The sequence below is a fragment of the Ceratotherium simum genome, chromosome 22 (genome assembly GCF_057802395.1).
Source record: "Ceratotherium simum simum isolate JZ-2026a chromosome 22, ASM5780239v1, whole genome shotgun sequence".
NCBI lineage: Eukaryota > Metazoa > Chordata > Mammalia > Perissodactyla > Rhinocerotidae > Ceratotherium > Ceratotherium simum.
The window spans coordinates 11,493,736-11,516,992 of NC_141921.1; the positions used below are offsets into that span (position 1 = coordinate 11,493,736).

The window sequence follows — 23,257 nt, forward strand, 5'->3', positions numbered from 1 at the left end:
TTGAGAAATATATAATGATGTGTATTCACATTACAGTATCCTACAGAATAGTCTCACTGCCCTGAAAACTCCCCTCTGCTCCACCTATTCATCCCTCCTTGCCTCGCCCTGAACTCCTGGCAGCCACTGATTTTTTTTACTGTTAGTTTTACCTTTTCCATGTCATTATTTGGACTCGTATTGTACGTGACCTTTTCAGATTGGTTTCTTTCGCTTAGCAATATGCATTTAAAGTTCCTCCCTGTATTTTCATGGCTTGATAGTGCATTTCTTTTCATTGCTAAATAATATTCTATTGTATGGATGTACCACAGTTTGTTTACCCATTCACCTGTTGAAGAACATCTTGATTGCTTCCAAGTTTTGGCAATTTGAATAAAGCTGCTGTAAACATTTGTGTACAGGTTTTTGTGTGGACATAAGTTTTCGACTCCTTTGGGTAAATTCCAAGGTGCATGATTGCTGGATAGTATGGTAAAAAAATGTTTAGTTTTGTAAGAATCTACCAAATTGTCTTCCAAAATGGCATTACCATTTTGCATTCCTGCCAGCAATGAATGAGAATTCTCGTTGCTCCATGTCGTTGCTAGCATTTGATGTTGTCAGTGCTCTGGATTTTGGCCATTCTAATAGATGTGTAGCAGGTATCCTATTGTTGTTTTTAAAATGCATCACTCTCATGACAGGATGATGTGGAGCATCCATTCATATGCTTATTTGCTGTCTGCATATCTTCTTTGGTCAGGTGTCTGCTCAAGTCTTAGGTCCATTTTTTAATCAGGTTTTTTTTCTTATTGTTGAGTTTTAAGAGTTCTTTGTATATTTGGATAATAATCCTTTATGAGAAGTGTCTTTTGCAAATATTTTCTCCCAGTATTGTGGCTTGTCTTTTTATTCTCTTAACTGTGTCTCTTGCTTGGCAGTTTTTAATTTTAATGAAGTCCAGCTTATCAATTTTTTTCTCTCATGGATCATGCTTTTGATATTATATCTAAAAAGTCATTGCCAAACCGAAGGTCACGTAGATTTCCTTCTGTGTAGTTTTCTAGAAGTTTTATTGTTTTACATTTTACATTTAGGTCTATGATCCATTTTAAGTTAGTATTTGGGAAAGGTGTAAGATCTATGTCTAGATTTTTTTTTTTTGTGAGGAAGATTGGCCCTGAGCTAACATCTGTTGCCAATCTTCCTCTTTTTGCCTGAGAAAGATTGTTGCTGAGCTAACATCTGTGCCAATCTTCCTCTATTTTGTATGAGGGTCGCTGCCACAGTGTGGCTTGATGAGCAGTGCGTAGGTCCATGGCTGGGATCCAAGCCCGTGAACCCTGGGCTGTCAAAGCAGAGCGTGCGAACCCAACCACTATGCAACCAGGCCAGCCCCTAGATTCTTTTTTTAACATGTGGATGCCTAGTTTTCCCAGTACCATTTGTTGAAAAGATTGTCCTATCTCCATTGAATAGTCTTGCACCCTTGTCAAAAATCATTTGAACATATATGCCAGGGTTTATTTCTGGGCTCTCTATTCTATTCATATAATCTACTCATATATGATATGTGTCTATCCTTATGCCAATACCACATTGTTTTGATTACTGTAGCTTTGTAGTAAGTTTTGAAGTTAGGAAGTGTGAGTCCTCCAGTTTTGTTCTTCTTGCTCAAGATTGTTTTGGCTGTTTGGGGTCCTTTGATTCCATCTGAATTTTAAGATGGAGTTTTCTATTTTTTATTGTTATGTTTTTAAGGCTATGAATTTTCCTTTGTTCGCTGATTAAATATATCTCATGTATTTTGATGGGTAAATTTTTCATTATCATTATTTTCTCAGATTCTGTAATTTCTGTTCGTATTTCCCTTTCACCCCAAAGGTATTTAATTGAAGGTTTATAAATTTCTAGGTGGAAAGGCTTTTTATTAATTAATTTTTTGGTGAGGAAGATTGGCCCTGAGCTAACATCTGTGCCAATCTTCCTCTATTTTCTATGTGGGATGCCGCCACAGCATGGCTTGATGAGCGGTGTGTAGATGTGAGCCTGGGATCCAAACCTACGAACCTCAGGCCGCCAAAGTGGAGCATGCGAACTTAACCACTACGCCACCAGGCCAACCCATTTATTTTTTGATTTTTAAAAATTTCTAGTTTTATTGCAGTTATAGAGCATTGTTTTTAATATTTCCCCTTTATGAAACTTGCTAATGTTTTCTTTCCCAGTACCATTTGTTGAAAAGATTGTCCTATCTCTCTTGAATAGTCTTGGCACCCTTGTCAAAAATCATTTAATATATGATGGATTTTTGTAAATTTTCCATATGCTCTTGAGAAGAAGATATATTCTCTCTTATTAGGTATGGTGGTTGATATTTCTCCCCATATGTTCTTCTTTATTATTTCATTTAGATCCTCTATATCTTATCTTTGTCCACCTCACCTGTCCTGCACTGAGAGTGGTATGTTACAGACTCCTGTTATTCATGTGATTCTGCCTATTTTTTCTTGCATTTCCTGTAGTTTCTGCTTTAAATAGGTACTGCTGTGTTTGTAGTGTGTGCATATGTTCATAACTATTATATCTTGTGATATCATGATTTTTAGCCCTAGAAACTGACTTTATTTAATGAGTGTTTGCTCAAAATCTACTTTATCTGATATCAGGATTGCAACCCCTGCTTTTTTATCATTTCCATTTGTCTGGTGTATTCTTGTCCATCCATTTATTTTTAGCCACTTTGTATTACTTCGTCTTATGTGTTTTTCTTGTATGTAGCACATAGTTGAATTTTGCTTTATAAGCCAATTTGAAACTCTTTTTATTTTAGTAAGCAAGTCATTCCCATTCTTATTTATTGCAATGACTGATATGTTTGGTCTCAACATTGTCCTGTTATTATGTTTTACTGTGTGTTATGTTATAATTAGTTTCCTAGGGCTGCCATAACAAATAACCACAGACCAGGTGGCTTAAAACAACAGAAATTTATTCTCTCACAGTTCTGGAGGCTAGAAGTCCAAGGTGTTGGCAGGTCCATGACTCCTCTTGATGGCTCTAGAGAAGAATCCTCCCTTGCCTCTTCCTACCTTCTGGTGGTTGCCAGTAATCCTTGACATTCCTTGGCTTGGAGCTGTATCACTCTCGTTTATGCCTTTGTCTTCCTATGGTTGTCTTCCTTCTGTGTGTCTATCTTAGTCCATTCCGGCTGCTATAACATAGTACCAGAGACTGGGTGGCTTATAAACAATGACCTTATGACCTAATCACCTCCCAAAGATCTCAACTGCAAATACCATCACAGTCGGGATTAGGTTTCAACATGTGAATTTTGGGGGCCACAAACATTCAGTCTATAGCAGAGTCTGTGTCCAAATTTCCCTGTTCTTCAAAGAATACCAGTAATTGAATTAGGCCTACCCTAATCCAATATGACATCATCTTTCCTGGATTACATCTGTGAAGACCCTATTTCCAAATAAGGCTACATTTACAGGTACTGGGTGGACATAAATTTTTGGGGGACATTATTCAACCCAGTATACTGTGTTTCTTTCTCTATGTGGTATATCTTTTTTGTTCTTTTTAAATGTAATATCTTTTAACATTTACAAAGGTTTATATTTTTGTTCTATGTCTATGGTAGTATTTAGTCCTTTCATAGATCCTTAATCCCTCTTTTATTTAAACTTTTGCTATCTGGTTTGTCAGTATTTTTTATTGTGATAAAATACACACAATATAACATTTACCAACGTCACCTTTTATAAGGGTACAGTTCAGTGCTACTGGGTACATTCACATTGTTGTGCAACCATCGCTGCTGTCCATCTCCAGAACTCTTTTCATCCCGCAATGCTGAAACTCCATAGCCATCAAACAATAACTCCTCACTCGACTCCCCCCTCAGGTCCTGGCAACCGCCATTCTACTTTCTGTCTATGAATTTGACTAGGTATTTAGGTACCTCGTGTATGTGGAACCATACAGTATCTGTCCTTTGGGGACTGGTGGCTGATGGTTTGTTAGTTTTTAATGACATCCTGTGATTTTCACTTCTCACCTGGTCAACTATTAGAGATCTTTTTCTACTTTCCCCTCTCTCCCCTCTACTCCTCCTATTTTTAGTTGCATTATTTTCATTTTTAATGTTTATGTGTTATTCTTCTGCCCATGTCCCTATCCTTATTTTAGTCTGAGAACTAGAATTAAATCTATGATGTTTTCCTAGTCGTCTCTTGGTTGGATGAAGCTTGTCCACTATAGATTCCTCAGGATGGGCTCATGAACGTAGTATTTTCTGAGTTCATGTAGGTTGATAATCGTTTTTCAGTAGACTTGATACTTGGAGGACCATTTTGTGGAATATAAAATATTTATCTCATACATCGTTTCCTCAAGTTTCTGGAAAATGTTCTAATCTTGCCTTGATTTCTTTGTTGTTCTTGAGAAGTATGCTGCTAGCATAACTTTCTTATCATTAAAAGACTTTTAGTCTTTTTGTCTGGAGTCTCTGAGGATTTTCTTTTCTCTGTCTTTAATGTCAAATAATTTTACTATGATATATATTGGAATTGGTTATTCTGTTCCAATTTTTCCAGGCGTAGGCTAAGCTTTTTAACATGTACATTTAAATTTTCTCTTATTTCCAGAAAGTTTTCTTGGATTATGTTTTAAATATTCTGCACCATATTTTTATTTTTTCTTTTAGCCCCTTCAATTATACATATGTTGGCATTTCTTTGCTTGTCTTCCATTTCACTCTATTTAATTTGATAATTTTCCATGAAAACCAGATATTAGCTTGAGGAAGAAAAGAAGGATTGGTCACTTGTGCCTAAGTTTGAAATCGTCTTAATTATATTACCTATCTTGTTATATAAAAGTATATTTTTGGTCTGTTGTGTTTGTCTTTGGAGCTTTGATCAATGGTTGTCATTTGATGGGAAAATAAACATCTGCAAAAATTAAATCTATTTAAATATAATAAACCGGGGGGGCGGAGTCAAGATGGCGGCGTAGGCAGACTCTGAACTCACCTCCTCCCGTGGACACAGCCAATTTACAACTACTCGTGGAAAAATTACCCCTGAGACAGAACTGAAAACTGGATAAGAGGAACTCCTGCAACAACGGACAATCCTAACTGGGGTAGAACAGGCAGAGACTCCCTTCTGGAGAGGAAAAACGCCGCCTTCACAAGCCGCCAGCTTCACGGCCGCCGGGAGCAGCTCACAGGTACGCAGCCTCCCTGGAGGCGCGGGGCCCTGAGCCGGGGAGCACCCCCGCTGTGGGCATTTTGTGGACCCAGCACAATTGAGACCAGCAGCATAATATCTGACTTTGCCTGCTACTAAAGCATTGGGGAGTACCCCCAGAAAACCCGGTTCACAAAGAAACTAAAACTGGCTCTTAAAGGGCCCGCGCACAAACTCACCCGTTCCAGAAAGCATCCTAAAATCACCAGAAAGAAAGGTGCACAGTGCTTCGGTGACAAGAGACTCACCTAATAGGCCCTGAGTGCATCTCGGTGAGGGGTGAGACCTCTCCAGGGACTGGGACATTGGTGGTGGCCATTGTTGTGGCCTGGTGTGAGCTTGCTGACACAGACGCCATTGGAGTTCTCCCTGAGACCTGCTAGCCCAGGGTCCGCTCCACCTGCTAGAGCACCGATTTAATCCAGCTCAGCCAGGGCAGGCAGCCCACCCTAGAGACTAGCCCCACCCAACAACAAGCCCTCAGGCAACGTGTGGGCCTGCATAGATTGGTGACTGGATTCTCTGCAGCCTGGCAACTGAGCTGACTTGAGCGGGGCAGGGTGTGCACAAGGAGTGGGTGGAGAGTGTGGGGCGGTGGCAGAGTGTGTGGGGCTCCCGCCGTGGAGAGACTGGGTCCACTTGGGGAGGTCGGGGCGCTCACACGGGGCAGGACTGTGTTGACTGTGTGTGTGGACCTGTGGGCAGCAGGGCTTCTCAGCCACAGAAGACTTGTGCTTCTCAAAGACCACATAGGAGGTTTGCTCCACCTTCCAAAACCTGAAACAATTGGGTGCTCCTGTGCCTGAGGCCAGCCCCACCCAGCTGCAATCCTCAGAGAGCTGACAAGAGACCTAATAGGCTAGAGGCTTACAGCAATTGTAAGGCCCTGAGCCTAACAACCTGCCACGGGGGGGGGCCTACTCACTTAAAAGAAATACTGCAACACAAATGTGGTATTAGAACTTGCAGCCAACTGTGCTGGGGCTCCCCACAGCTGATAAAGAGACTGAAGGGCCCACAACAACTACAAGCAGCTGAGCATTACAACAGCTGGCCAGGAGCATAACTCAGCCTCCCTGGGCGCCTACAGGGAGAGCAAACAGGCCACAGCAGAAGGATACACGTAGCCCACATAGGGGTCACCCCTGGAACATTGAGAACTGAGGGAAGCACACTGGAAGCCTCCTAAGCCATCACTTACATAAGGTCACCTATCCAAGAGCAGGAGACGTAGCTGACCTACCTAATACGTAGACACAAGCACAGGGAAAGAGGCAAAATGAAGAGGCAAAAGAATACATTCCAAGTAAGGGAACAGGACAAAACCCCAGAAAAGGAACTTAGTGAAACAGAAATGAGCAACCTACCCGACAGAGAGTTCAAACTAAGAGTGTTAAGGATGCTCACTGATCTGGGGAGAAGAATAGATGGACTCAGTGAGAATGTCAACAAAGAAATGGAAGATATAAAAAAGAACCAATCAGAAATGAAGAATATAATACTGGAAAGGAAAACTCATTAGAGGGACTCAAAAGCAGAGTAGAGGATACAGAAGAACGGATCTGTGAGCTGGAAGAAAGACTAGAAGAAATTACCCAAGGTGAACAGGTAAAAGAGAAAAGAATTGAAAAGAGTGAGGACAGTCTAAGGGACCTCTGGGACAACATCAAGCGCACTAACATCCGTGTTATAGGTGTCCCGGAAGGAGAAGAGCGAGACAAGGGGGCAGAGAATCTGTTTCAAGAAATAATAGATGAAAACTTCCCTAACCTAAGGAAGGAAACAGACATCCAGGTACAGGAGGCACAGAGAGCCCCAAACAAGATAAACCCAAAGAGGCCCACACCAAGACACATCATAATCAAAATGTCCAGAATTAAAGATAAAGAGAGAATCCTAAAAGCCGCAAGAGAATGTCAAGTTACATACAAAGGAAACCCCATAAGGCTATCAGCTGACTTCTCAGCAGAAACCTTACAGGCTAGAAGAGAATGGCACGATATATTTAAAGTGCTAAAAGGAAAACCCTTACAGCCAAGAATACTCCACCCAGCAAGGTTATCGTTCAAAATGGAAGGAGAGATCAAAATTTTCCCAGACAAGCAAAAATTAAAGGAGTTTGTCACCAAGAAACCAGTGTTACAAGAAATGTTAAAGGGACTGATTTAAGGGGAAAAGAGAAGACCACAAATAGGAAAAATTATCTATTTCCACGATCAGAACGTAATGGATACAAATGCACAAAAAGAGGTTGGATATGATATCAAAAACATAAAAGGAGGGAGGAGGGTAGTTAAAGAGTAGAGCTTTCAGACAGAGGTCAAACTAAAGTGACCATCAATTCTGTATAGAAGAAGTAAGGAACAGAGAAGGACTACTAAAACACTGAGAAAAAAAAAGTTAAAAAATGGCAGTAAGTACATACTTATCAATAGCTACTTTAAATGTCAATGGACTAAATGCTCCAATTAAAAGGCATAGGGTGGCTGACTGGATAAAAAAACAAGACCCATATATATGCTGCATACAAGAGACACACTTCAGACCTAAAGACACTCACAAACTGAAAGTGAAGGGATGGAAAAAGATACTCCACGCAAATGGCAATGAAAAGAAAGCTGGGGTAGCAGTACTCATATCAGACAAAATAGACTTTAAAACAAAAACTGTAAAACGAGACAAAGAAGGGCATTACATAATGATCAAGGGAACAATCCAACAAGAGGATATAACACTTGTAAATATCTACGCACTCCAATGTAGGTGCACCTAAATATATAAAGCAATTATTAACAGACATAAAAACAGAAATAGACAGTAACACAATAATAGTAGGGGACTTTAACACTCCACTTACACCAACGGATAGATCATCCAAACAGAAGATCAATAAGGAAACATTGGCCTTAAACGACACACTAGAACAGATGGACCTAGTAGATATATACAGAGCATTCCATCCAAAAACCGAAGAATACACGTTCTTTTCAAATGCACATGGAACGTTCTCCAGGATTGATCACATATTAGGCCACAAAACAAGTCTCCATAAATTTAAGAAGATTGAAATAATACCAAGCATCTTTTTCTGACCACAAAGGTATGAAACTAGAAATCAACTATAGGAAGAAAATCAGAAAAGCCACAAATACATGGAGATTAAACAAAATGCTACTGAACAACGACTGGGTTAATGAAGAAATCAAAGAAGAAATCAAAAATACCTGGAGACAAATGAAAATGAAAATACGACATGCCAGAATTTATGGGATACAGCAAAAGCGGTTCTAAGAGGGAAGTTTATAGCAATACAGGCCTATCTCAACAATCAAGAAAAATCTCAAATAAACAATCTAACAATGCACCTAAAGGAACTGGAAAAAGAAGAACAAACAAAGCCCAAAATCAGTAGAAGAAGGGAAATAATAAAAATCAGAGCAGAAATAAATGAAATAGAGACCAAAAACAATAGAAAAATTAATAAAACCAAGAGCTGGTTCTTTGAAAAGATCAACAAAATAGACAAACCTTTAGCTAGACTCACCAAGAAAAAAAGAAAGAAGACACAAATAAGTAAAATCAGAAATGAAAGAGGAGAGGTTACAACAGACACCTCAGAAATACAAAACATTATAAGAGAATACTATGAAAAACTATATGCCAACCAATTTGACAATCTGGAAGAAATGGATAAATTCTTAGAATCATACAACCTTCCAAAACTGGATCAAGAAGAAGTAGAGAATTTGAATAGACCAATCACCAGTAAGGAGATCGAATCAGTAATCAAAAACCTCCCCAAAAATAAAAGTCCAGGACCAGACGGCTTCCCTGGTGAATTCTACCAAACATTCAAAGAAGACTTAATACCTATCCTTCTCAAACTCTTCCAAAAAATTGAGGAGGGGGAAGCTCCTAACTCATTCTACGAAGCTGACATTACCCTGATACCAAAACCAGACTAGGACAACACAAAAAGAAAATTACAGGCCAATATCACTGATGAACATCGATGCGAAAATCCTCAACAAAATACTAGCAAATCGCATACAACAATACGTTAAAAGATTATACACCATGATCAAGTGGGATTTATTCCAGGTATGCAGGGATGGTTTAACATTCGCAAATCAATCAACGTAATACACCACATTAATAAAATGAAGAACAAAAATCACATGATCATCTCAATAGATGCAGAGAAAGCATTTGACAAGATCCAGCATCCATTTATGATAAAAACTCTGAATAAAATGGGTATAGAAGGAAAGTACCTCAACATAATAAAGACCATATATGAGAAACCCACAGCTAATATCATCTTCAATGGTGAAAAACTGAAAGCTATCCCTCTAAGAACAGGAACCAGACAAGGATGCCCACTGTCACCACTCCTATTTAACATAGTATTGGAAGTCCTAGCCAGAGCAATCAGGCAAGAGAAAGAAATAAAAGGGATCCAAATTGGAAAGGAAGAAGTGAAACTGTCACTATTTGCAGATGACATGATTTTATATATAGAAAACTCTAAAGAATCCACCAGAAAACTTTTAGAAGTAATAAACGAATATAGTAAAGTTGCAGGATACAAAATCAACATACAAAAATCAGTTGCATTTCTGTACACTAACAACGAAGTAGCAGAAAGAGAAATTAAGAATACCATCCCATTTACAATTGCAACAAAAGAATAAAATACCTAGGAATAAACTTAACCAAAGAGGTGAAAGATCTGTACACCGAAAACTATAAAACATTTCTGAAAGAAATTGAAGAAGACACAAAGAAATGGAAAGATATTCCGTGCTCTTGGATTGGAAGAATTAACATAGTTAAGATGTCCATACTTCCTAAAGCCATCTATAGATTCAATGCAATCCCTATCAAAGTTCCAACAACATTTTTCACAGAAATAGAACAAAGAATCCTAAAATTTATATGGAACAACAAAAGACCCCGAATAGCTAAAGGAATCCTGNGAANAAGGACAAAGCTGGAGGTATCACACTCCCTGATTTCAAAATATACTACAAAGCTATAGTAACCAAAACAGCATGGTACTGGCACAAAAACAGACACACAGATCAATGGAATAGAATCGAAAGCCCAGAAATAAACCCACACATCTATGGACAGCTAATCTTTGACAAAGGAGCCAAGAACATACAATGGGGAAAAGAAAGTCTCTTCAACAAATGGTGTTGGGAAAACTGGATAGCCATATGCAAAAAAATGAAAGTAGACCCTTACCTTACACCATACACAAAAATTAACTCCAAATGGATTAAAGACTTGAATGTAAGACCTGAAACTGTGAAAGTTCTAGAAGAAAACATAGGCAGTACGCTCTTCGACATCGGTCTTAGCAACATCTTTTCAAACACCACATCTGACCCCGCAAGAGAAACAATAGAAAAAATAAACAAATGGGACTACATCAAACTAAAAAGCTTCTGCACAGCAAAGGAAACCATCAACAAAATGAAAAGACAACCTAACAATTGGGAGAAGATATTTGCAAACCATACATCTGATAAGGGCTTAATCTCCAAAATATATAAAGAACTCATGCATCTCAACAACAAGAAAACTACCAACCCAATTAAAAAATGGGCAAAAGACCTGAACAGACATTTCTCCAAAGAAGATATACAGATGGCGAACAGACACATGAAAAGATGTTCAAAATCACTAACTATCAGGGAAATGCAAATCAAAACTACAATGAGATATCACCTCATGCCCGTCAGAATGGCTATAATTAACAAGACAGGAAACAACATGTGTTGGAGAGGTTGTGGAGAGAAGGGAACTCTCATACACTGCTGGTGGGAGTGCAAACTGGTGCAGCCACTATGGAAAACAGTATGGAGATTCCTCAAAAAATCAACGATAGAACTACCATATGATCCAGCTATTCCACTGTTGGGTATTTATCCAAAGAACTTGAAAACACCAATTTGCAAAGGTACATGCACCCCTGTGCTCATTGCAGCGTTATTCACAATAGCCAAGACTTGGAAGCAACCTAAGTGCCCATCAAGGGACGAATGGATAAAAAAGCTGTGGTATATATACACAATGGAATACTACTCAGCCATAAGAAACGATGAAATCCAGCCATTTGTGACAACATGGATGGACATTGAGGGCATGATGCAAAGTGAAATAAGTCAGAGGGAGAAGGTCAAATACCGTATGATTTCCTTCATTAAGTAGTAGATAATAACAACAATAAACAAACACATAGGGACAGAGATTGGATTGGTGGTTACCAGAGGGGAAGGGGGGAGGGAGGAGGGTGAAAGGGATAATTGGGTACATGTGTGTGGTGATGGGTTGTAATTAGTATTTTGGTGGTGAACATGATGTAATCTATGCAGAAATAGAAAAAAAAAATAAATATAATAAACCTTTGGGAAATTAGGCAAGATTTGAAGCTATTCATGGGCCACAGCTTGCTCTGTAATTTATTTTACTTGTAACTGACTTTGCTGTCACTTTGGTAATGGGGAATTATTATTCTACCCCAGAAAAGGCAATCCAGGATAGAAAGAAATCCCTGAAGGATGAGAATAGGCAGGATAACACTCAGAAGAGGAAGTTCCACGATTTTCTGGATGTTGTCCTTTCTGCCCAGGTAAATCTTTCAAATTTCGGAGCCTGCTCATATATCTAGTTAGTTGTGTGAGTAGGTGGATGAGTGGGGAGGAGGGGAGACACAAGCAAAATTGATCTCCTAATTTTAACAGTACTTTTGAATTGGTGGGTTTGCTCCATACAGTTTGAAGTAAAGATAGAATTCTGCAACTTTGTTACTAGAGGGAGTCAGATAAGACCAAACTTTCTACTGATTTGACAGGATTATCATAGTGACACATGGTACTTTAGGGAAGCACAGGAGAATGAGTCACAGGATAAGCTGGTAAAATCCTGAGGAGGAGGGTCAGAAAAATCTGGATAAATCGAGCAGGATGAGTGGAGGAACTCTTTGCAAGGCCTGCTTCCTTATCTAACTTTGTTCTCAGTTACTCTCTGGGCCGAGTATGGCTCCTAGTATATATTTCTTGAACTGAATTAAAATTGAAACTCTCATTTGAAACCCTAATTTTTTCCCTAAAACCATTATTTTGATTGGGGCTCCAAACATCTATAAACTGACATTGCATAGAAATATCTCTCCTGTCCTTTCTAGGCTGAAAATGGCGACAGCTTCTCAGATACTGACCTTTGGACACCATGGCAGGGGGCATTTCCTGGCTCCTCTACCACCTGGCTCTGAGCCCTGAGCATCAGGAGAGATGCCGGGAGGGGATCAGGGGTATCCTGGGAGACGGGTCTTCCATCACCTGGTAAGTAGGATCTGCATCCCTCAACATTTCATCCTAGTTCTCCTCCTGGGATTCTGCTTTATTCTTTCCTCTTGTACCTTGGTGACCATAGTGCTTCAAGATACGTGTATGTGGAAGCAGAAGAGGCAGGCTACCATTCTGCTCTTTTTCTAGAGGGCCCCAAATTATCCCTTTGTCTTTTGCAGAAGAACTTCGCTCATCTGTAAGTTATGTATTTCATTGCTTTTCTAATCAGTGGTCTGTAAAATGTCCTATTTCTTTCACCCATGTTCTGGTGCATTGGAAATGGGGACTTGATCCCTAGACTTGCATTTAGAGCTTGACTGGTTGGGCTCAAGCGGGCTCCTCTTCTGAGGGACCTGAGTGAGCATCTGTATCATTTAAGCCTCATTGTGGATATTCTCTCCCGTCCCCTCCTTTACTCCTCAGGACTGGCTTTGGACTTTAAATATAGTACTCAATGATACACACTGTAGGTGAGTTTAGCAAATATGGACTGAGGACATTTTAAGTACTGTGGCCCTAGAAAAATGTTCAAGATCTGGTGTGGGTCCTGCCCTCAGTGAGCTCACACTCTAGTACAGGAGCCAGGCCCCATACAGATAATTGCAGTATAAGATGGTGAGTGTGATCAGAGAGATATGTGCTGGCTCCACAGAGACTTAGAAGACAGGCATCTAACCTGACACGGGGACTCAAGGAGACTTCCTGAGAGAGCTGACATTAAGCTGCCTCTTACAGGATGAGTATGAGTAGCCAGGTGAAAACTTCAACTCCATTTTGCTAGACTTTGAGCCTATCTTGCTGTTAATGAAGCCCAGGTTATGGATTTGCCTCTCAGACATGCTATTTGCAGAGAAATCATGTGTCCCTGATATAAACTACACTCTTTACCCCAGTGAGATATTTCACATATCATTGTTCTGCTGGTCAGAGGGGCAGAAAGACAGAAGTGCTGAGGGCAATCCAGCTCCATGACTAGTGGGAAAACACCATATTTCAAATGCAAAAGTCAGCTCAGTTAGAACATTTATAAAGGATAGTTTGAATTTATAGGTATAGTAGAGATCTCACTTTTGAGAAGGAAATAATTATCATTTCCTACCATAAATTAAAGATCTAATCTTATAGCACAAAAAGCAGTGTTTATTAGACATTTTTCATTCATTCATTGAATTTGGAAACATTGTATACCACCTCCCAACATTAATTAGATATTTTAACCTTGATTAGGATGGATGTGTATACAACTCAAATATTGACCCCTCTTATTCTTGTTTGGCTTATGTGAAATGTGAAAACAATAAAGAAATCTTTGCCAGATGAGAAAAAAAAATCCAGAGCATCCATTAACTACCATTTATTGTAATGAGAGAAATGGCAACAATATTACAGAGAATAAAATACGTTTTTATTCTGTAATATGGCCTTATAGTTACATTTAATGAAATTTTCACATAGGATTCTGAGAATTTATAATTGTTTTAGACAGATAATAAAAACTGCAAAGAGCAATTTCTGGAAAACCTGGAAAATTGTTCAACGTCTCCATTTGGCTCCATGTCAGCACATTTCTGCTTTGGGTTAAAATTCCTCTCTTCTTTTTGCGCCAGGGTTGAGATGGACAACCTTGTTTTACTTAAATGTGTAAAGTGACAGGCTAAGCAGAATTATTATTTTTATTCTGGGTTTGAGGAGGAAAGAATCCAAAATTAAAATTTCACATTAACTAGTGGCCAAAGTCTGCATTCAAAATAAGTAATCAGAAAAGAAAATAGAAATACAATAACGCAAACAGACTGAATACAGTTAGTCATTTCATTGAACCAACCTGACCACCTAGGATGCAAATTAGAAACTTTATTCTTCTCCTGCTGGCACTTCACACCTGCAGTGTGGGGTAAGTTCTTCTCATCTCCTGGGTGTAATCTTGGGTGAATCTCATAGAGTTCCCATCTGTTTAAATCTCAAGGGTAGTCTCATTTCAGTAATTAAGCTGTCTGGTCTGGTGTCATAATAAAAACTTCAATTTCCCACCTACTGGGAACGTCTCCCCCGACCCAGCTCAGTACTTCTCTGAGTCTGGAAGCCAGTGGTGGGTGAGGGGTTGTTGTTGGCCTCTTCTTACTGACCAGCTCCTCCCCTGCCCGTAGCTGCTGTTTCTGACCCTTCTAGAAATGGCACCAGGAGGGAGAGAGGATAAGGAGAAAGGAGCTGGTACTGTTGTGATCTCGCCCTCTGAGCTTGGTGAATAGTCAATGCTTCCTTTTACTTTTGATGGAGCATCTGTGGGTTTCTTGGAGATTCCCTCAGCGGGACTTTGCAATGGTGATTTGTGGGGCAAAGGAATTCTTGTCCTAGGTCAGAGTTCCTTTCAAACTGGTTCTGTAGCTCTCCCTTCTGTGGGGTCATTGGCCCTCAGGACATACTAGGGAATTCCTGCCTTGCCCTGCTGCTCTCCTTACCTTCTGTCTGCTCCGAGTTGCAGCCTTTCCTATCAGTCCTATGCTGAAGCCCTCCTTTGCTTAACATGGGGAGGAACACCGCCTGCCATTCTCCACGGCACTTGGCATTCCAAAAATTCTTTTTAAAGGATTTTTTTCTCTCAAGACTCTTAAGCCTCCTTTCTTCAATCCTTATGCATTCTTTTTATTTTTTTAATGTATTTTTTAGTTTATTGAGGTCATAATAGTTTATAACATTGTGAAATTTCAGTTGTATGTTATAATTTGTTAGTCACCACATATATGTGCCCCTTTACCCCTTATGCCAACCCCCCAAACCCCATCCCCTCTGGCAACCACTAATCTGTTCTCTTTGTTCATGTGTTTGTTTATCTTCCACATATGAGTGAAATCATGCAGTGTTTGTCTTTCTCTGTCTGGCTTATTTCACTTAACATTATACCCTCAAGGTCCATCCATGTTGTTGCAAATAGGACAATTTTGTCTTTTTTATGGCTGATATCCCATTGTATGTATATACCACATCTTCTTTATCCATTCATCAGTTGATTGGCACTTGGGTTGCTTTCATGTCTTGGCTATTGTGAATAATGCTGCAATGAACCTAGGGGTGCATAAGTCTCTTTGAATTGTTGATTTCAAGTTCTTTGGATGAATACCCAGTAGTGGGATAGGTGGGTCATATGGTATTTCTATTTTTAATTTTTTGAGAACTCTCCATACTGTTTTCCATAGTGGCTGCACCAGTTTGCACTCCCACCAGCAGTGTATGAGGGTGCCCTTTTCTCCACATCCTCTCCAACATTTGTTGTTTCCTGTCTTGGTAATTATAGCCATTCTAACAGGCGTAAGGTGATATCTCCTTGTAGTTTTGATTTGCATTTCCCTCATGAATAGTGACGTTGAACATCTTTTTATATGCCTGTTGTCCATCTGTATATCTTCTTTGGAAAAATGTCTGTTCATATCCTCTGCCCATTTTTTGATTGGATTATTTGTTGTTCTGTTGTTGAGTTGTATGAATTCTTTATATATTTTGAAGATTAACCCCTCATTGGATATATGATTTCCAAATATTTTCTCTCAATTGGTGGGTTGTCTTTTCGTTTTGTTCATGGTTTCCTTTGTCTTGCAGAAGCTCTTTAGTTTGATGAGGTCACATTTGTTTATTTTTTCTTTTGTTTCCCTTGCCGGAGTAGACATGGTATTTGAAAAGATCCTTCTAATACTAATGTCAAAGAGTGTACTGCCTATATCTTCTTCTAAGAGGTTTATGGTTTCACATCTTATCTTCAAGTCTTTAATCCATTTTGAGTTAATTTTTGTGTATGGTGTAAGATAATGGTCTACTTTTATTCTTTTGCATGTGGCTGCCCAGTTTTCCCAACACCATTTATTGAAGACTTTCCTTTCTCCATTGTATGTTCTTAGCTCCTTTGTCGACGATTAGCTGTCTGCAGATGTGTGGGTTTTGTTTCTGGGCTTTCAGTTCTGTTCCATTGATCTGTATGTCTGTTTTTGTACCAGTACTATGCTGTTTTGATTGCTATAGCTTTGTAGTATATTTTGAAGTCAGGGAATGTGATGCCTCCAGCTTTGCTCTTATTCCTCAGAATTGCTTTTCTTGGAACTCGTTGAGTTTGTTTATGATAGCTATTTTGAATTCTCTATCATTTAGGCTGTAAATTTCAGTGCCTTCAGGATTGATTTCTGGGTGCTTTTCATTTTCCTTCTGGTCTGGAGTATTAATGCACCTCTTCATTCTATTTGATGAGGTGGATTTGTGCTTTCTCATAGTAGTGGTATCTGGTCATAGATTCCCCCTGCTGCCACTGGGGGCTGGGCAGGAGCTGTATATTCTGAGCTCACTGTGATCCCTGGCAGCTGTGCCTGTCTTTTGGAAGCTATGCTGACAGAGCCTGTCTGTGTTTGCCCACTGGCTACCGCTGCTTTACACATGTGGGCACACAGGTGTTCTCACAGGAGTCCCTTGCTCTCACTGACTGGCCAAGCTGGTGTGCCGGGGGGGGGTGCTTTCTTTCACGTGCAGGATCCCCGGGGCGGTCCCTCTCTGCACTCACTCTCTGCCCTTCTGGGCTGCTCGGCTTGGTGAATATGCCCCCGTGATTGCTTAGCCTCCTCGGTGTGGAGCTTTCCCATGGGCTGGGAGGCAACTTGGAGAGTGAAGGCATTCCTGTGGAAGACTGCCTCCTCCCCACTCTCCTCTAAGAGCCCTGTGCAGTCCTGTGCCCCAGGTTGCTGTCATTGGGGGAGGGAGAGGAGATCCCCTTACCTCCTTCCACTGCCTCCTGGAGGGTCCAGCACCTCTGCCTTCAGACATATGGCTGCGTGGATCTCTCAGACGTCTGTTGTTTTGTATGATTGTCCTTTGTTGGTTTATGAGTGTCCTTTTCATTGTACCTTAGCAGGGATAGTCTAAGGGAAGAGCTCACTCTGCCTTGATGCTGACATCACTCCCAGTTTGGCTTTTTATTCCCCCAATGTTTCTCTTGATTATTTGTGTCTCAAGTGCATCCTGTATCTCCCTGGCATGTGGTAGGTGCTGATGGAATTCTTAGAATGAATCAGTGAGCATCTCAGAATTTCAGTTAATTGTATGTTGGTCTCCCTGACATGATTGTGAGTGCATGGAAGTTACACACCTGGCTTCATGAGCTTGTACAGCTCCAGATCATCTACTCTGACCCAGCCTGTACGTCTTCCACAAATGTGCTTGGAACACGTTAATAAACATGTGAGGGTACTGTTGAAATAAATTCCTAGGCCCAAGATGGATCTGCTCCTGCCCGGGGTGCCGTGTCCCATACATTGTTGATTTATAAGGTGAGCTAAAGGTTGCAAAACTGGTTTTCAGAAATCTCCTTAGTAAATCCTTACCATTAGTTTAGCACTCTCCTCACTTTATAATTAGGAGATTTGGCGCCCGTTTGGTTCCTCTTCCTCCGGGACCTCAGCTGATCCAGAGGCAGAAAGAGTCCCATTTTAATGTTCTGTTACAAAAACCAATTGCAAAATAGCTTTAACCTGAGGATGATATTTACCAGGAACAAACATCAAATAGAAAAAATATCAGTATTTAGAAACTGGCTATGGAGTCTGAGTTCCCTTCCCTCCCTCCCTCGTCCTCACAGGGACCAGCTGGATGAGATGTCATACACCACAATGTGCATCAAGGAGTCACTCCGATTGGCCCCTCCAGTCCCATCCATTTCCAGAGAACTCAGCAAGCCCATTACCTTCCCAGATGGATGCTCCTTGCCTGCAGGTCTTTGCATTATTTTCCTAAATGTTCCTAGAGACTGTGGGATCCTGGGTACCACAGTGATGAAGACCAGCAGGTTTCTCAACTCTTGGAGGAGTCAAAAGACAATCCTAAGGATAGCTGGCTTAGGGTTGGGCCCCTATTAAAGCTCAGTGGGTAATGCCTTGGTCAGATGTGGGTTTCAGAGACTTCCCCAAAGGCACATAGCCATTTGCAGCAAAGCTATGCCCAGGACCCACGTTGCCAGAATCCCAGCCCAGGGTTTCTTCCATTGTGGGATGTTTTTTCTAAGGTAATTCTTGTTTGGTTGAGTTTGAGACCCAGGTGAGACTTCATGGGAGATGAGCACCATTGTCTTTATCTAGAAGACTCAAGGGGAGTCTTTGTCTTCATCATCATCATCATCATCATCATCATCATCATCATCATATCACCCTTATAAGTGTGCAGCACATAGTAGTTTACAGAGAGCCTTCAAACAGATTATCTCATTGTTTTTCCCCTTGGAACATGATCTTAGCAGACACCATGCAGTGCTTGCCAGTTAACAAGCACTTTAAAATACTTTTGGTGCAGCCAAAAACCCACTGGGGGACCCCAATGTGCTGATGAGCAGAGCTAGAACTCACGCAGAGATCCTGCACCCACAGCCCAGTGCTCTTCAGAACAACACAGGTTTCTGAGCAGGGTGAGTGGGAGGCAGGGATCACACAAGACAGCCTTCACTCCTCTGCTTCAGTATTCTATTGACTCTTGCCCTTGGAAACAAGCTCACAGGATTGCCTGTGGCAAACACCAACAGCCTGTCACTAACTGTGACTTTGTTGACAGATCCAGAGTTAATTTACCAGAATTATTTCTGGTAACCAAATAATCCTCAAATTCTCTCTCCTCTTTTTTTTTTTTTTTTAAATATCTGAACTACATGGATATTTGCCCAAATTCCTCAGCTTCCATATCTGAACAGCACCAGCAAAAACTTGTTATTGGGTCTGCATGATGGAATTACGGTTCTGTTTTATGCTGGGGACCAAACTGTCCCCAGTGGGTGCTTTATAGTCCATTAGTAGATATACAAGTAATTTCCAGAGGTAGCAGAAAACGTAAATATGGGTTACCATTTTGACATGATACCAGTAGCTCCTTAAGATAGAATCATGTATTAAACAGATCATTGCTTTGAATACTAAGGTGCCACCACGCCTCATCTTCCCATGGGTCCTTCACTGCGGGCATCAGCTACAGCACACAGAGCTCTGCCAGGAGCCACCTCTTTCCCTTCAAGAAGAAAAGTCTTACTGAAGAGTGATACAACTATAGCCCACAACTCGCTCTTTCTCCTGTAATCTCTTTATTTCCTTTTTTTTCAGGAATAAATATTGTTCTCAGTATTTGGGGTCTTCACCACAACCCTGCCATCTGGGAAAACCCAAAGGTATGACTGTCTTACATGTAAGAACTTTAAAGAACTAATGCTGTGCAATTCACTTTTTGTAGCTATGCATGGAAGTGGCCAATGAAACAAAGCAAACAGAAATAAACATAAAAACCAAAAATGTAAGTTTTCCCCCAAAGGAAAACTCTCCTCTTCCCCCATTCCTACTTTCTCTTTGCTTTGAATGAACAGATTGGCATAATGCCCCATAACCTGCTCTAAATTGTCAGAATCTGTACAGGAGTCATTTACTTAACAAGCTCTCCCAAGTACCTACCTAGGTATCTGCGAGAGTGTAGACTCCCAATAGTAATTCGGGCAAGGAAAACTCCCTCTCCTCAATGTAACAATCAGGATTCTGGCAGGACACTGATGACACTCAAGCTGGGCAATGGGACACAGGAGAGAGACTGCTGCTGGGAAAGGCCATCAGACACGAGTTGCGGCTTCAGTAGAGCCTGCAGCCAACCTGAGGCAGCCTGGGAGGGAGGGCCCCAGGGATAAACAAGCCAACCACTCTCTCCTCCCACCCTCCAGATCGCCTGTCAATGCCTTTTATTGGCCAAACCTAACAGGAAACCATGTGGATCAGCTTCTTGGTGCCCAGAGCAGGGTGGGAAAGGGAGGAGAGAGGATCTGGAGAGGCTAACAGAAGATGTGTAGCGTACCTGAGTGCCTTGATTCAATGTTCTTGTAACTCTAAACACTCACAACATGTACAGACATATCCTTTTACATAATCTGCTAGGGTTTAAGATCTGTTACGTGTAATGGGAAATTAGACTGCATGTCTCAGTAACAACTGATCACATAGTTATTTTGGCTTGACTTCTAAATGGGTGCACTCTTACCTCCAATGTGGAAATAATACCACTGGCCATAGTATTTCTGCTTTCCCCCTACTTAGTCTGGGTAGCAGACTAGTCCACTGGGAGGCCACACAACATCTGCAGGTCTAGAGTTACTAGACCTAGTAGTGGTAGCCATTAGCCAGTGTGGTAGCCATTAGCCACACGTGGCCACTGAGCACTTGAAACGTGCCTAGTCAGAACTGAGATGTGCTGGAAATGTGAAACACATGCTGGATTTTGAAGATGTAGTGCAAAAAGTGTGAAATGTTTCCTTAATAATTGTTTATATTGAGTATATGTTGGAATGATGATATCTTCTATTAAATAAATTCTATTAGTAAAATTAATTTCACCTTTTAAAAATGTGGCTACCAGAATATTTGAAGTTACATATGTGGCTCACAGGATATTTCTGTTGATCGGTGCTAAATAGTAGTTTAAGAAATGTGTTAATGGTGTTTTGGGTATGGTGGTTGGGTTGCCCTCTCATTTCGGGTCTTTGACCCCTTGAGGTTTTCCCAGGAGAATTCTGATCAGAGACACCCCCACTCCTTCTTACCATTCTCAGCTGGACCAAGGTGAGGACAATTCAAAATTTTTAAAAATACACAAAAATGTTTACTTGGGAACAGTTTTTTCCCTTTAGCCCCTCAGTTCTATAAATTCTTCCATGTAACCCCATCTTCTCACCTGACCGTGAGGTAGATCTTGGTGCCTATTTGAGCCCCTGAAAGGACCAGTTAGTTTGACAAAGGACGATCCTCTTCTCTATCACATCCTGTACAGCCAAGCCTCAGAAAGCCATCCCAAAATGCCAGCTGTTGCTCATAGGCTCAATGCAGTCCACACCCAATGCAGGAGAAACAATTCTTTTCTTTTCTTAATTTAAGCTTTATTGAGTTATAATTTATGTATAAAATTGTAAAATATTTAAAGTGTACGTTGTGGTGATTTGATGAACATATATGTTGTGAAAGGATTCTTCCCCATCTAGTTAATTAACACACCCTTCAACTCACATATTTATCTTTCTGTGCATGTATGAGAACATGTTAAGTTCTACTTTCTTAGAAAATTTCAATTATACAATACAGTGTTATCAACTACAGTCATCATGTTTTACGTTAGATCCTCACAGGAGGCACAATCTATGAGCAACTCAAAGTTGAAGCCTGCCAGCTCACATTTTTACAGGAGCAAGGAGTCCAAAGTCCAGAAGTTTCTGTGGTGTTTACTGTGAAAATGTTGCTTTCCTGTGAACATCAGACTTGTTATTCTAGTATCTTATTAAAGAGTCAGAAGAAACAGCATTTCTTCAAGTATCTCTTTCTTTCCCTGGGTGTCTGCAGGAACTGCAATCGGGCAGCACTTTGCCATGGCTGAGTTAAAGGTGGCCATCGCTCTGATTCTGCTCCGCTTCAAGGTGACTCCAGACCCCACCAGGCCTCTTGTCTTCTTGCCTCAGGTTATCCTCAAACCCAAGAGTGGGGTCCACTTGCACCTGAAGAAGCTCCCCTAATGCTACAGCCCAGGGTACGATGATTATATACGTTTTGTTTTAAAGTTAAATTACAGCTAATGGTCCAAGGAAATGGAGAGGCATCAAAGTGTGGTGGGAGAGCTAGGGGTAGGTGGGATGGGGGTCTCTGTGGAGCTGCACGTTATCCAAAAGCATCTGTTCTGTATGACTTTGGGAGATTTTTAGACCTTTTCTGTTTGATTCTGGCTACTATTAATGCTAGAGTCCAAGAATTTTCCCAGGTGACTTCCATTTATTTTCTGTAGTTTTTTAAAATAGTTTTTAGAATTACACAAGAGGTGAAGGTATGCCTACAGTAAGAGATTTTCAACACTAGAATAGTACGTAGAGTAAAAAGTAAAAGTCCCACTTCACATAGCCCACACCTCCCTGCTCTGACCAATCCTACTGCTTTTCCTAAAACAGAATACTTTGGTGTGCGTTCTTTCAGACTTTCTCTTGTATATCTCATATGTGCATATGTATGTATGTATTCTTATAGGTGGGATCATATCTATATTGTTCTTGCTGTTTTTACTTGATAAAAATACATCTCATTCCTAATCATGGCTTCATGATATTCTATAATATGGATCTAGTATAATTTATTTAACTATTTTCCTATTATTGGGTGTTTAAGTTATTTGTAGTTTTAAAAACATACTTATTGGCTGTTTGTGTTTATCTTTGTTTGGTTCTCTGTGATTTGTACATCATCTACGTTTATTTTTCTATGGAGTTGTTTGTCTTTTTCTCATCGATTCATATGAATTCTTCATATATTGTGGATAATATTGCTTGTAACTTTCCTTTGTAATATTTTCCCATTTTTTACTTTTTTAAAACTGTATTTATGGTGTCTGTTACCATACGGAACTTTTAAATTTTCATGAAGTAAGATATATAAACTTTTCTTTATGGTTTTTGGGTTTTGAGTCTTTGCTAAGAAAGCCTTCATTTGAAATATTATCAAGCTATTCTACATATTTTCCTGGTGCTAACAACTGTTGTGAAGCCTGAATGGGAATTCCTTCTTTTTTTTTTAATGGGTTTTATTTTTTTATTTTATTTTTTAGATTCCACATATAAGTGATACCATGCAGTATTTG

The 23,257-nt window shown here is 40.2% G+C and overlaps 1 protein-coding gene across 1 annotated transcript in view; it reads left to right on the top strand.

Moving 5' to 3' along the window:
- Positions 1-22,156, top strand: part of LOC101398306 (cytochrome P450 4X1-like) — a 42,179-nt gene extending 20,023 nt beyond the window's left edge. The window contains 8 exon segments of the mRNA XM_087445989.1: positions 11,777-11,883; positions 12,439-12,472; positions 12,475-12,595; positions 18,213-18,346; positions 19,714-19,774; positions 21,121-21,207; positions 21,979-21,985; positions 21,987-22,156. Coding sequence (XP_087302115.1) covers positions 11,777-11,883; positions 12,439-12,472; positions 12,475-12,595; positions 18,213-18,346; positions 19,714-19,774; positions 21,121-21,207; positions 21,979-21,985; positions 21,987-22,148 — 713 coding nt within the window. The 3' untranslated portion in view covers positions 22,149-22,156.
- The last annotated feature ends 1,101 nt before the right edge of the window (positions 22,157-23,257 follow it).